Source organism: Oryzias melastigma, linkage group LG7 (assembly GCF_002922805.2).
Source record: "Oryzias melastigma strain HK-1 linkage group LG7, ASM292280v2, whole genome shotgun sequence".
NCBI lineage: Eukaryota > Metazoa > Chordata > Actinopteri > Beloniformes > Adrianichthyidae > Oryzias > Oryzias melastigma.
In genome coordinates, this window is record NC_050518.1 from 6,550,818 (window position 1) to 6,564,323 (window position 13,506).

At 39.5% G+C, this 13,506-nt stretch overlaps 1 protein-coding gene across 6 annotated transcripts in view; it reads right to left on the reverse strand.

Moving 5' to 3' along the window:
• Positions 1-13,506, reverse strand: part of rerea (arginine-glutamic acid dipeptide (RE) repeats a) — a 144,376-nt gene that overhangs the window by 80,793 nt on the left and 50,077 nt on the right. For all 6 annotated transcript variants that reach the window (XM_024292342.2, XM_024292340.2, XM_024292341.2 and 3 more), the window contains one exon: positions 3,989-4,493. In XM_024292342.2, coding sequence (XP_024148110.1) covers positions 3,989-4,349 — 361 coding nt within the window. In that variant the 5' untranslated portion in view covers positions 4,350-4,493. The remainder of the gene's footprint in view (positions 1-3,988; positions 4,494-13,506) is intronic.

A 13,506-nucleotide genomic window follows, 5' to 3' on the forward strand; every position in this document is an offset into this window, starting at 1 on the left:
AAGGATGGAGACACTGCATGGCAGTCAAGAATGAAAGAGGATAAGCACTGAGGATGGTACTGTCTGTTTAAGACTAAACTACTGCACGTTTGACAGAAAAATGAATTCTATTAAAAGTAATTGATGTTTTGGGGTATTTATATACAACAGTGATGTTGATAAATCTCAGCAGAATTTGGTATTTGTCTGCTTTTACTCATTTATTGATTTTTTTCATAAAATAGATTCTTCCAACTGAGAAAAGATGGACATACGAGTGCAGGAAACAGGCTTGGACATGTCAGGTCAGTCAGATCAAAATTCAAGATACTGGTTTCAAATCAGCAGCTTTCTTCCTTTTTACTGGGTTGCTCCACTCAGCAACACAGCCCAGAAAAACTCCACTGGTTCAAACACACTCCTCTGTGCTTTTTTATTAATAAAGCCAAAGCTTGAGCAGGTTAAAGGCTCTCACACTGCCCACTTCACTTTCCATCTCCTCCTACCCATTCACTGAAAGCTACCTGAACACATCTTTAAGACATCCAAAGTAAGAAGATTGGGAAGTAACCTGATGTTGCTTCTTATATGATAAGAAGAAACGTGTTCTCAAAGCTTCAAGAGAAAAAAATGCTATGAAACCACCAACTTATTTGGATTTAATTTATGTTTCTGTAACACCTTCCATCCCATCCCATGTCTAGGATGGTGCAAATCCCTCGCAGAGGGTGGTCAGTTTTACATATTGTATGTCACTAGACGGCTATAAAAGGATTTAACATTTAGCAAAGCATAATCCATTGCAAGGCTTTGTGCCTGCCTAAGCTGCACGCATCAAATCTGATTTGAAGACGGCTGCTGCCAGTGACCAAGCAGTAGAAACACACACATACATGGCTTATCACTTCAACAATAAGGAGAGTTGACAGATGGAAGTTGGTTGGTGAGGTGGAGGCTCTTACTGGGTGACACCGGGAGGTAAATTACAAATGAGTGCTGAGGCTGTCACAATCCAGTTGACGCTTTTTCCTCATCTAAACAGATCTAACAGCTCCGTTTTTTGTAGGAGGAGTGTGTTCAGCATTCAAGCAACTTTGAGCACGTCAAATAAATTAAAGGAGAAGACGGGAAACATAAATATGCCTTATCAAACTGACACCAGCTGCGCTGTTTGGTCCAACGGCGAAACGTAAATATCAGATATTGCTATTGCACTGAGGAGGTAGACTTTGTTTATATGACTTTTGAACGTTTCATTGATGTGATTGACTGCTTCCATTTTCATTCAATGAATGCAAACATGCATACATAAACCCTTTTACACCGTTTTACCCCCACATCGTGTTGAGCAAGGTAGAGCTGAAAAATACCCTACCAACACCTAATGACATCCCATTTTTGCTTTCTGCAAAAAAAGGTAACAAAAAAGGGTTCTTCAGAAACATAAATGGAAGGTGCTGAGTACTCAGCATCTCAGTGGCCTTGTGGTAGAGCATTCACCCTGAGACTGGAAGGTCATGAGTTCAAATTCAGGCCGAGTCATAGCAAATGGAACCCAGTACCTCCCTGCTTGACACTCAGCATGAAGGGGTGGGATTGGGGGGGGGTTAAAGCACCAAATGGTTCTTGAACGCAGCTGTGTCTGTGCTCACCACTACCCTAGGGGATGGGTCTAATCCAGAGTGACAATTTCACACTCCCAGGTGCATGACAACTGATGGGACTTCTAGCTTAAGAAAAATTAATTTAACTGTACAATATTTTTCATGCAATAAGACGCACTCAAAAGTTGTAATATTTGTCAAGGTCAAAATGTTTGGTTGGGCATTACTTTACGTTCACAGTGGGTACATGACACGTGTTCAAGAATGCACTTTCAAGTACCGGTACTTGGAGGAGGCTTGGTGCGAAATGTTGTAGCGGTGTAAATCTGGTGAATCTTTCTTTCACATCTCTAGACCGATATAAGAAAGACTTTAGAATTCTGGATGGTCACAAACCACAATTATTCATTTCTCTTTCATTCTGTATGTAGAGCCCAAATACTGATAAAAAAACTTTTGTAGCTATGGCTGAATATGATAGTTTTTAACACGGAAGCCTGAAATATCCACGTTTATTGTAGCCTTTGATTGGAAATGGTTGCTGGAAAGCGCGTTACCGAGCCCAGTGTGAACGTAGCATTATTATTACAGTGTCAAAATATTACTTTTTCCTTTTATTTATGTGTTCCTAACAAGGTTGGGAGTTAGCATAGTCAAAGTTTTAGTGCTATCAGTTTGGTTTTGCAAACATGGTTGAGAGTTACAGGTATTGTTGATACGCTAACAGAGCTAACACTTCTAGCGTGGCTAACATCTAGCTTGTTCCAAACAAGTTCTAGGCGATGTCCAAATTCTTTCCCTACTCACTGTATAGCGTGTTAGCCATTTTGTAGTGCTGTCCGACTATACGATTCCAAAATCGAGTGCCCTTGAAATTTCCCAGAAATCTTTGCAAAAAACTTGCGTGCACTGATGCTGACTACATTAGCAAATGTAGACCACAATGCACTGTGATCAAACCATTTTTGCACAAAAAAACTTGTTTAAATGTATTTTTTTAATAAACCATCCACATTTTCATCATCAGAACACAGTGGAGTCACAAATAGACATCGTAAAATGTTCTTACTGATTAAATGCTCACATTGTGAAATTGTTAATATCCGCCGTTTTATAAAAAAGAAAGAAAAATTGTGAGCATGGTGTACGGATTGCTTTTAAAATCCAGTGCACAAGATCCTCTTGCAATGTAAAGATTTTTTAGTAGTTACGGATTAGGGTGGGAATGTGGACATAGCCCTACAGTTAGTGTGAACGTGGTTAATGGATTAAATGACTTGTGGACATATTTCTGAGCTTTATTTCACTTAATGCACCTTACAAGTCACTGAGCCTTTTCTATGACATGATTTCAAAAATAGATCATTCAGTGACTTTGTGCCTAATAATTTGGTCCATAAAATAAGGTAATTTGAATTTGTTATTAAAACAGAAATTTAAAAAAGTATCTAGAGCAGATACAATAGAATAGATTTTACCTCTTCACATGGCAGGTGCCATCTGTCAACTATCACACAAATGCACAATGTGTCACAAAAAGATTAGAAACTGTGGTTTCCTGCAGCCCCTTGAAGCATAAAACTATGTGCTCCATCCAAGTGTTTTCTCTTAAAGCAAAAAAAGCTCTTTAGTATTTGTGGGATGACACCAAATTAAACAAACAAGATAATCCAATATACTGGCTGTTAATACCTACATCATCTAATCCAACACTTAAGTGCAGGGTATAAGGTAGGAGTAAGTAGATAAGCAAGCCTAGCTTCTTTATATCAGTGAGTCTAGCACTCCAGAGTACAGAAACGCCAAGTAAAGAGAGGTGCTTGTTTGTGATTGAGGAAATGGCTGCTTTTCTTTCTGCTGTCTTATCTGACAAGAGTCAAGACTTTACACTGCAGCTCAAAAAAACCTGTTCAAGAAACTGGAGTACCTTTTGGCCCCCAAGGAGATAGCATACTTTCAATGAGTCAGAGCGCGTCAGGATGAAATCATTATCATGGCTGTTGTCACGATCACATCATTTACTGAAGCACCACTTTGCTTTATTGACTTAGCTCAAGACAAAGCTTAGAGTGGGTTGTGGAATTGATTGTGTGATGCATCTGCCTGCAGCCTGGGGGGAGTGTTTTTGCTGATGATGCTTTGCAGAGTTTAGAAAGCCAACACTGGACAATCTGTAGACAGTCTTTAGCAGCTTATTGCTGCAAAAGGACCTGGTACTTTAAAATGAAAGAATAATTCAACCAAGGAGTTTGTATGTTTCAAGACTTTTGGGAACAATGATATTTACGAAAACTTCTGTCGTGTTAGCTTCAGATAAGTAAAACAGTGGAAGGCCAGGAATGAAGGTTTACATATCAAAGAGTGTAGCCCACATGCAAACATAGTGTCACACGACAAGAACTCACCTCCAGGTCTGTAAACAACATCATCCTCAGTTATGAAGGATGTGATCTCTCCGTTCTCTGTGCGCTCATAGCGTGACTTCTTTTTAGGCATCTTCTTTTTGCCCTTCTTGCCAGCCTCCTCGGCTGTACCACTGCCTCCGCCTGTGCTCCCGTTGTCGTTGTCCTCATCGTCGCTGTGCTCGCTTTCTGCATAGTTCTTGGCTCCGCCTTCTAGCGTACAGCTCCGCCGGGGCCTGGAGCTCTCACTTTCCCGGTCGCCGCGATCTCCATCCTGCCGCCGGGACTTACCGGCCTCCCGTTTGTCCCGGTCCCTGTCTCGGTCGCGTTCTTTCTCCCTTTCCTTCTCTTTGTCGGCCGTCATGATCCGCCACGTGCCTTCCTCAGTCCTCTCACGGCTGGGCCTCCGTGAAAGGTAGACTGTGAGCCTGGGCTTCAGTCTTATGAATTTACCAATCAAATCCAGGGAAAATTCGGCCACACCAACAACCCCAGTGTTTCAGAAAAGCTGTGAAAAAGAAGAAGAAAAAAAAAGATAAGCCAGAAAGCATAGTCATTTAATCAGAAAAATTTACAAAGCAAAACAGCTGATTCTACTGGTGGTATAAAAACACAAGATGAGCTCCTGGAAACGAGCAGCTGTGCACAAAATGTTTTTTTTTTTTTACTTCAATATATTCTTAGTAACCCACTTCACAACCATGTATGCTCTGGAGGCAACTAAGAAGCTTCATCATCAAACAAACTTTCCTGCTTTTAGCTTCAACATGTAAGCATTCTTTCCTAGAAGAGCCAAAAAAAAAAAAAGATGTTTAAAGATAAACCAAGAAGAACAGAAGGCTTGTAGGTACCACAACAATGAGCTAAAAGGCAGTGCTAAATGAATCAAATAGTTGTCTATTGTGCAGATTAGAGATTGTCAGAGAAAATGCGTCATTTTTACAGCTAAAAAAAAGGAAAAGACACGTTTTATAAAAAGCAACACAGTGAATGTTGCATAAACCTCAATGACAGAGTTAACAGGCTAACTTCTATGATCATTTGTTATGACACCAGGCTAAATTCTGCTTATCCTTATGTGTGACTGTGCATAATCTGGCTTACTGGACTGTAGCCTGCCTCAACCCTCTGCCTTGGCTGACAGTCACTGCTGTGATAATGTGAAGTGACAGTTCTGGAGGGAAAAGTATCGCAATCCGCTGGGTATGGGAGGGGAGAGGAATGAGGCAGAGCCAGTCACTTGCCATGCCTAGTTCACTGTCGCTTTCAGCAGTCTTCACCCAGCTATCACTTTTTCATGCCATGACAAAATCCTCCATAAACAGTGAAGTGAGTGAAGCTGAAGCACTGCTCCTCTCCGCTCTGCACAGGCCTGACATGCAGCAGCTACAAAGGAGGCTACTCATTTACTGCCAGTGTTCCTTCCACCCTCACGGCAACAAATTAACTAGAAATAGTTATTATAGCTCCCTGAGGGATCAGACCAGGCAATCAGCACCCGCATTACCATGCTCATAATGGCAGGGTGGAGGAGGGAGGGTGAAAAATGAGGAAGGAATGGTGATTGAACTTGGTAAAGCAAAAACACAGCTGAGTGAAAATTGAACAGCATATCAGCAACCGAGAAAAATGTATTGGAGGAGCCGAATCGACAAAAGCAGTGTGGAAGAAACGCTGGTGGCTCAAACAAACAAACACAACACAGCGCGTTGTACAACGGCGCTGCTCAGCAGCGGGGGCTGTCATCTCGTGAGCAGACACCGACTGACAGGGCAGCTGCTCTTGTCGTCAGCTTCAACACAAACCCCGGGCCTGATTAAACTGCAGCCTCGTCACGGCCCCATTAATCACCTAATGATGAGTTACCACGGCGACCACTGGGCTGCCGGCATATACACACACAAGAACACATTAGTGAACAGAGAAGATGAAAGGGGCTGTGGAGCGTTCTAACGGGTGTGTTCATGCAAGTGCACACACCTACAACCAACACATACCTGAGATGGTATGCAAAGACTAACAGTGTGGGCTCCTTCTGAGCGCCGTCTCCAAAATTATCTTTCTGACTCAGCAGCTGCAGGTACTGCTGGGAAAAAAATACTAGCAAAGGATATTATTTGATAACACAAACACTCCTTTTTCCCTCATGTTCCTATTTTACAATATTTAACTAAAAGTTTTACATTTTCTTCATTTTTTAAAATAAATATAAAAAACATTTTGACTAAAAAAGAAATATTCAAAATAGGTACTAGAATGTTAAAATCAAACATAGACAATCTTTTAGTACCTTAAATGTAGCACAAAGAGCTTCATGGATTTGGGAAAATTCTACGTAATTTATTTAGAAATATAAAAGGCAGAACGCATTTTGAATTTTAACAGCATACTGTAGGTTTGTGCTAAAAGCATTAACTGTACATGAGAACTGGACTAAGTGAACCCTTCCAAGAAGCCAAAATTCTATTAACTTCTATAGAGAAATAAACAGTTATTACTCCGTCCTTGTATTTGTCAGAATAACCATTTTTGCTCTGCTACCTGTTTTAAAATGTTCTGCTTTTCTTTTATTCATTTATTTATTTATTTATTTTTTCAGTTATAAACTGGCCAATCAGATGCCTCAATAAAAGTTAATGGTGCCCACTGGACTCCGTGTCAAACATTTGATAGATTTTGTGTAGCCCGCTTTTAAGTGGTGGGGGGCGTGGTCTTCCAACAAGCTCAAACCTAATTGGTTGCCATAGAAGTTTTGAGTCATACTGATTTGGACTAATCACTGCTGACTGACGATTTCTGGTTTCAACATGTCGACATCCGTATTGTAAAAAATCTGCGACTGAATAGACTTAATCTCAGCCATTGTCTACAGGTGACATCACAGTCGTTCAGTCCAGTTCTCACATATAGTCAATGGTTAAAAGCTAAATAACATCATTTTACAGCTAGATTAACAAAATTTGCTAAAATAGTAACTATATTTGAAGCGTTACTTGGGAGCAAAATAAAAATGTTTAGAAAATGTTGTGGCATTTGTGAAAGGAGGGTAAGAAAGTGAGATACAGATAAAAGGGGAAGGAGACAAGCCGTTACAGACGACCCGGAAAACAAAGTGTTTAGCGGGAAGTTGTGGCTTCTGGGGCGAGGAATGGTGCTGTCAGGGGGGGAGTTGAGTCGTGAAGCTACTATACATCAGTCAAGGAGCCAGTAAAGATACCAGTTATCTTAACAGAAATGTAAGAGGAAAAAAAGGAGTTTGTCAGCAGTATTTACATGATGATAAAATTGACCTTTATTCTGAAAAATTGCACAGTTTGCACATCCTCCACAATGACCAAACAGAAGTAAAACAATTTGCAGAATGATCTTTGTGACTGATCAAAAACACGTACAGAAGATGTACATTTAGGAATAAAACCTTCCAACAAACAATTTCCATATTTTTATGAAAACAGAGACACAAAAGTCGTTCATTGTATATTCAATGGGAGAATTATGAAGTAGCAAAATGTGATTGGCGAGGATTAAGTACTAGCTTTGCAGAGGGATTGAATGGAATACGCGCATGAATACAGATTAGAGCACAACAATGAATATATACACAAGGTTATTAACAATGAAGGCGACTCCAACTGATCCGAATAAAGCAGCCAGATCCTCCGCAGTGTGAGGATTGGAGCTGTGGCGATGTCGAGCTGCAGCAGGTTTTCGTCAGATCCAATCCATTACTCAAAGCGCTCTAATCTAAGCTGCCATCCAAGCTCTCCAGAAACAACAGCAGAATGAAAGGCTCAGCTGGAGGCGAGGGTAGGCCACTTCATGAGGGATTCTCTGTGGTCTCTGAACCCTGCCTGCTTTGTCTTACCTGGTGCGATTGTGGCGTGCTCTATTCTCAGAGGCCCTTTCTGTTTGAGTACACAGAGCAAAGTCACTTGTCTGCTCCACTTGTTTTTCCATGCACTGACGATAACCACACGGCTGGAGCCGTTTTCACAAAATGTCTATTTTTAGCGGACATCCGGTGCTGCTTTTGCAGGTGGACGGTATTGACGGAGGGGGAAAAAAAGGCGTTTATTTAAATAGTTTATAAACGACGTAAGCATTTTGGAGCAAAGTATGTTTCACAATAACAGATTTGCATGCAAAATGACTGAAGATATTCATCAGCGTTCAGAGGCAAAACTATGAAAACGCAGTTTCTTTGTACAATTCAAAACATTTAAACTAATTTTCAGAACAAAGTCAAGTTTTATTTATAGAAAGAGACACTTGATGTTTTTGTGTCTATTAAGCTTTCATTTATAAAATTCATCTTTTAAATATTTACAATAACTGAATTATAACAGTAGTATATTTTTCTATATAGAACTACTTTTCCTTTAAAGACCCACTGTAATGAAAATAGTGTTTTTAACATGTTCAAGTAGCATTTTTCTTTCATCATAGTAGACATATATAGAACAGTTTAAGGTTAAAACTGCTTGATGGATCGGGAGCAGAGAACAACCCGCCGCCGTTGTAAAAGCTCAGCGTGGTGGGCGGGCCAAATTCTCCCTGCTTCGCTCCAATCTAATGCATCCACTTGCAGACAAATAAATCCATTAGCGTCTTCATTCTCTTCGTCTGAGCTGCCCTCTCGCTCGAAACAGAATGTCTGGATAGCTACTATATTGGTTGCCCATATTTTGTTTTTTCTATGTTAGCATGGTGTAAGCTAGCAGGACAGCGTATAAACAAAGGAATGCTGGGATATCAACGTAGGTTTACTTCCACACCAACAGTCCCGCCCACAACACAGGCTAAACTCTGCTCTACTCCATAGCTACTAGAAATGATAGTGCGGGACTGTCTAGTGCCCTGGATTTTAAAAGCTATTTTGACACATGCTTTAATGATTTTGCAGAGACTTCTGGGATATTTCTAGGACACCGGATTATGAAATAAAGTCTTGCGGTGCTGCAGAAAATACGCATTAAAAAACAACACAAGCTTTGTAATTTTGGCAAAAAACAGTATTTTCGTAAGTAAAAGACCACTGAAAATGATTTTACAATAGATAAAAATATAGTTAGAATGGGACTATGAAGAGCAGCACTTACAGGTTTCTTTCAAAATAAAATAGAGCCTGTGTCAAATAAGATCATCCTGCTGCAGCAGATTTACTTGAATTAAAAAAGCAAAAAGCCAAGTAAACATGATTTCTACAAATACTTATGACTCGTGCTCCATCATTTTTATTCTTTTACTACAGAAAAAAGCATCGACATTAGCGCAACATTACCTACACACTGTTGTGCAGCAGCAGATCAGAATTTTCCGTAAATGGTTAAATCTTTCTATACTATTGTTGGTCGGGTCTCCTTAAGGGCTTCAAATGGCTTTCTTTCACAGCTAAATACCAGATCACTCAAGCACCAAAATCTCTGACTTTGTCACAGTTTTTTATTGTTGCAGCAAAACTCACTGCTGTTTCACAAGCGTCGACAGCTTAAAGAGGCACAGCGGTTTAATACCGACCCTCGGGGACGTGTCACCCCTCATTTTCTTTGAAATGAGCCTTTCTTCAAATGATCTGAACCAAAATGTCATTCTTTGCTAAGACTATTGGTATTAGAAAGCATGTAAACAGGATAGTCAGCAGTGAATTAAACTAAAATCCAGCTTTTATTTGCTAAGTTCAATCAATAGTTGGCTCATTATACTGCACTAAAAAAAGTGGAAACAAAATAACAAAAAAAGAAAACAAAATTGTAATTAAACTCTAAAAACCTCCAGCAGACCCAGAAGTTTAAGTATTACAGTTGACAACCAAATTATTCCTTTTGTTCAGCTCAATTAAAACTGACCAGGACACACTGTGCAGTATTAACAGTCCTCTGCCAACAACACAAAAAGCATGTATGCATTAAAAGAGCATGAATCATATTTGCATCAAGTAGCAGGTACATCATAAATATAAAGATACAATGATTTGACCCCCTGGTGTTTTTTTTCATTAAATATGCAACATGCAAGGTCAAATAGAAAAGCCGAACGCCAGATGATCTGAAAGTGACAATACCTCCACCGACTGAAGAGAAGTCTGACATATTTTGGTCAATAGTCCGATTCTTTCACCATCCGAGTCAATCTGGAAAACGCAGCAGTCCAATAAAGCGCTCGTGCTCATCTGCAGTCGATTAACCAATTAAATTGTGCATGGAATTGTAGTAATAAACAACCGAGGCAGGAGGACATGAGGTAATGGTGAGATCTTTCCGAATGTGACAGTGTCTGTAAAAACCTTGAGCAGCTTTTTTTCTATTTTAAACAGCTTGAATAAAGTCTAACGCTCTAAAGGGCTTCTTGTATTCCTCTCTGCTGGTAAGGCAAAGAAAATGTCATTGTGAGTGTGTTATGCCGCTAAAATGCAAATTGACTTTGAGGTAAAGCTCAGGTCAGAAGAGGTGTAAATATTCAACGGGGACAGACTGAAGGCTGGTTTGTTCCAGAGCACATCTGTTTCAAGTGCGTTTCAAAACATTTACCTTCCATCAAACAGAACAGAGCTCTGGCAGCGTGTGCAGACCGGGTTACATGACATTTATCAAGCAGAAAGACGCTGTAAAAAGACTTAAAAGTGGAGAGGAAAAACAGTCATTTGGATCTATCTTTCAAAAAAAAAAAAAAAACCTTTGGATTTTAATATCTGTGCAATAAATTATCTACCACTTCCAACCATTCTGGAATCCCAGTTCTCCTGCTGCTGTGTGCCCATCCATCCATCAACTTCAACTGGCAGACTAAATGAGTTTAAGGGAAATTTACTCACACGGCTGAGCGACATGTCACACCATCACTGTGGTACAAAAAAAAAAGAAAAGAAAAAAAAGCAGAGTAAAGTGAGTAAAGGCTCAAATAAATACAGAAAATGAACAGGCACGTTCAGACTAAGAACAAAAGACAAGCTCCCAAAAACAACGAAATAGAATACCTTCCCCAAGTGCACATTTTTAGCTCGTCCAGAGCATTTTTTTATGTATTAAATGTGATTGTTTTAAATTGGCATTTTTTGTCTGGTCCTGATTCACAACAATTTGGAGAAATGAATACCTTTGAGCTTTAATTTCTTAATATATGTGCACCATTATCAGAAAAGCATGTTAAAAACACGATTTTGCATTGGAATTGGTCTTTAAGTCACTCCTGTTCAGTGTAAAAAAAAAAAAAAAAAAAGCTAGCGTGAGGGCTTAAATCCATAAGCTAATCACCTCATTTACAGAAGGCAGCCATTTTTTATGCAGCAACTCTAAATTGACAGTCATTAGTATAGTTGTTTATGCTTAAGATTTGACTACTGTCAAACTTCAAATTCAATAAAAAGCTTCATTTTTTTTAGTAAGACTGGGTACTCAAAAAGAGTTTGAAAAATTCCTGCCTGTGAGTGTATAAAGATGTTTATTTAGTCAGCAATGTATGCTTAGGTCGATTGAGCGTTAGCATTAGTCGTCCTATGGGAAATCCCATTGTACGTTAGCATCAAGCTAACAGATTTTAGCATTATGCATTAGATCAATCTCTACTTTTATGGATCGATTATTGATCTACTAAGCTTATATCAATTAGTCCATTTTATCAACACAGTCTTAATTTTTAGTCAAATTTTTAGACTCTTTCATATAATAAAGATGAAAGAAAACCACGTTGTGCCAATTGCAAACTCGATTTACACCTGAGTCTTGAAAATAATAAACAAAGCTCCCGTCCCTTGTAATATTCTGTTTTGTTGCTCCATGTGGTGGTTTAAGCTTTTCTAAAACAAGAGCAATAATGGAATAAATGAAAAGTCATGCAGGAAAAAAGTCCTAGGCCTTAGCAATTCATGATACTTTTATGAATGATGGGCTTCCTAAACTTTGGCAACTGTTTAAAAAAAGAAAAAAAAAAGAGTGAGAGCGATGAAAACCCTGCTGGAACAAGCAGGATCTGAGCTCAGAGCTCCAGTATCCTCTGAGAACAGCTCATAAAACATGCAGTGCCAGGGAGCAGGCCTCTTACAGCGGTGGCATTTCACTGCACCCTGCCACAAACGCACATGGGCAGCCTACAAATACACACAATTAATTTTAAAGACTCGAGTCATCTGAGCTGCACGCTTTACTGCTTCGACTATGAAGCTAGCACTTCCATCCACACCTAAATAGAAGCATGGTGACTATTTTACAGAAATGCTGACAGCAGGCTGCTGCTGTAGAACATTAGCGTTGTGGAAAATTTGGAGAGTGAAGGATGAGTTTTGAGGAGTGTACACAAACTGCAGATTAACTCGGTTCGCTCATGTGTGAAACGAAAACTTGATCTTTAACTGGAGGCGTGTTATGCCTCCAGCAAACCCAGTAACATTCATCACACCCGTTCTTTACAGTTCTTACACAATTCAAATGTTTTATGAAGCAATTAAAAACCCGGCCGGGCAGCGACAGGCCTCAGAGTGCCTGCAGTCTGGTCGTCTTCCTCAAAACACGGGAGGAAAAAAGCTGTCTGCACTGCTGCGCATAAGCCTCAGATATTCTTGGAATGTTAATGTTAGGCTTTGGCCATGGCAGCCTCATCGACTTCCCTCTTGTCAAGAGGCCATTAATGACAATAAAAATAAACTTGACTTTTGCAAATGCAACACTTGTTAATGTACTGTCACACCTAAATACACTGTTCTCTAAAGGAAAAACACTGTTGTTTTTAAAAAGGTCAGATAACTCTTTTGACAAATTGCTGAAAAGGCGTATATCTTTGTGCATTGAAAGATGTGCACGTCAAACAAAAAAACATTAGCACTTTAGAAGTATATAACCTAGAAGTCAACAGTTTTAAGCATTATTATTAAAAAAAATGTGGTGTTCAGCAGATTGAGAATGTCTGGCTGTGTAGAAAACTGATTCATCTGAAAACAAATAAAAGTCCAGAACTTCAGAAGTAAGAACCATCCCTAATGCGTGTTTATGTTTCATAGCGATGGGCCATCACATCAATCGTATTGCGTCTATATCGCAGTGGAGTTATACGAAGGCCAGTTTCACTTTAGTATTTAGAATACTGTAATAGTGAGCTCATCTTTGAAATCCATGGATGAGGAAACAACAACTTTATGAAAGAAGTTGATCCACCATCGCATCTTCTAATCGCTCAAAATAAGTTTAGGTTATAGCATATGCACACAACTGTGCTACAGGTATAAAATTTAAATTGCAGACGAGGTCATCAGTGTTTGTAACATTTTACAGCAATTCCCTTCCAATGGCATTGCAACCCAAGCGATTACTACTCAATATGATGTATCAAACGGAGCCTCAACATTTACACCTCGTGCTCATGCTGAAATAAAGATACTACTTCTCCTAAAGCGTGTTTTACAGCTGGGCTTGAATAGCAAATGAATTTCAAAAATAGAAAATGTTTTTAATGCGTGCACATGGTCTGACAACGCGTCAAAAAGTTGAGAGCCCAGTATTACAGAAAACTACCACAGAATTTCTGTTTACTGA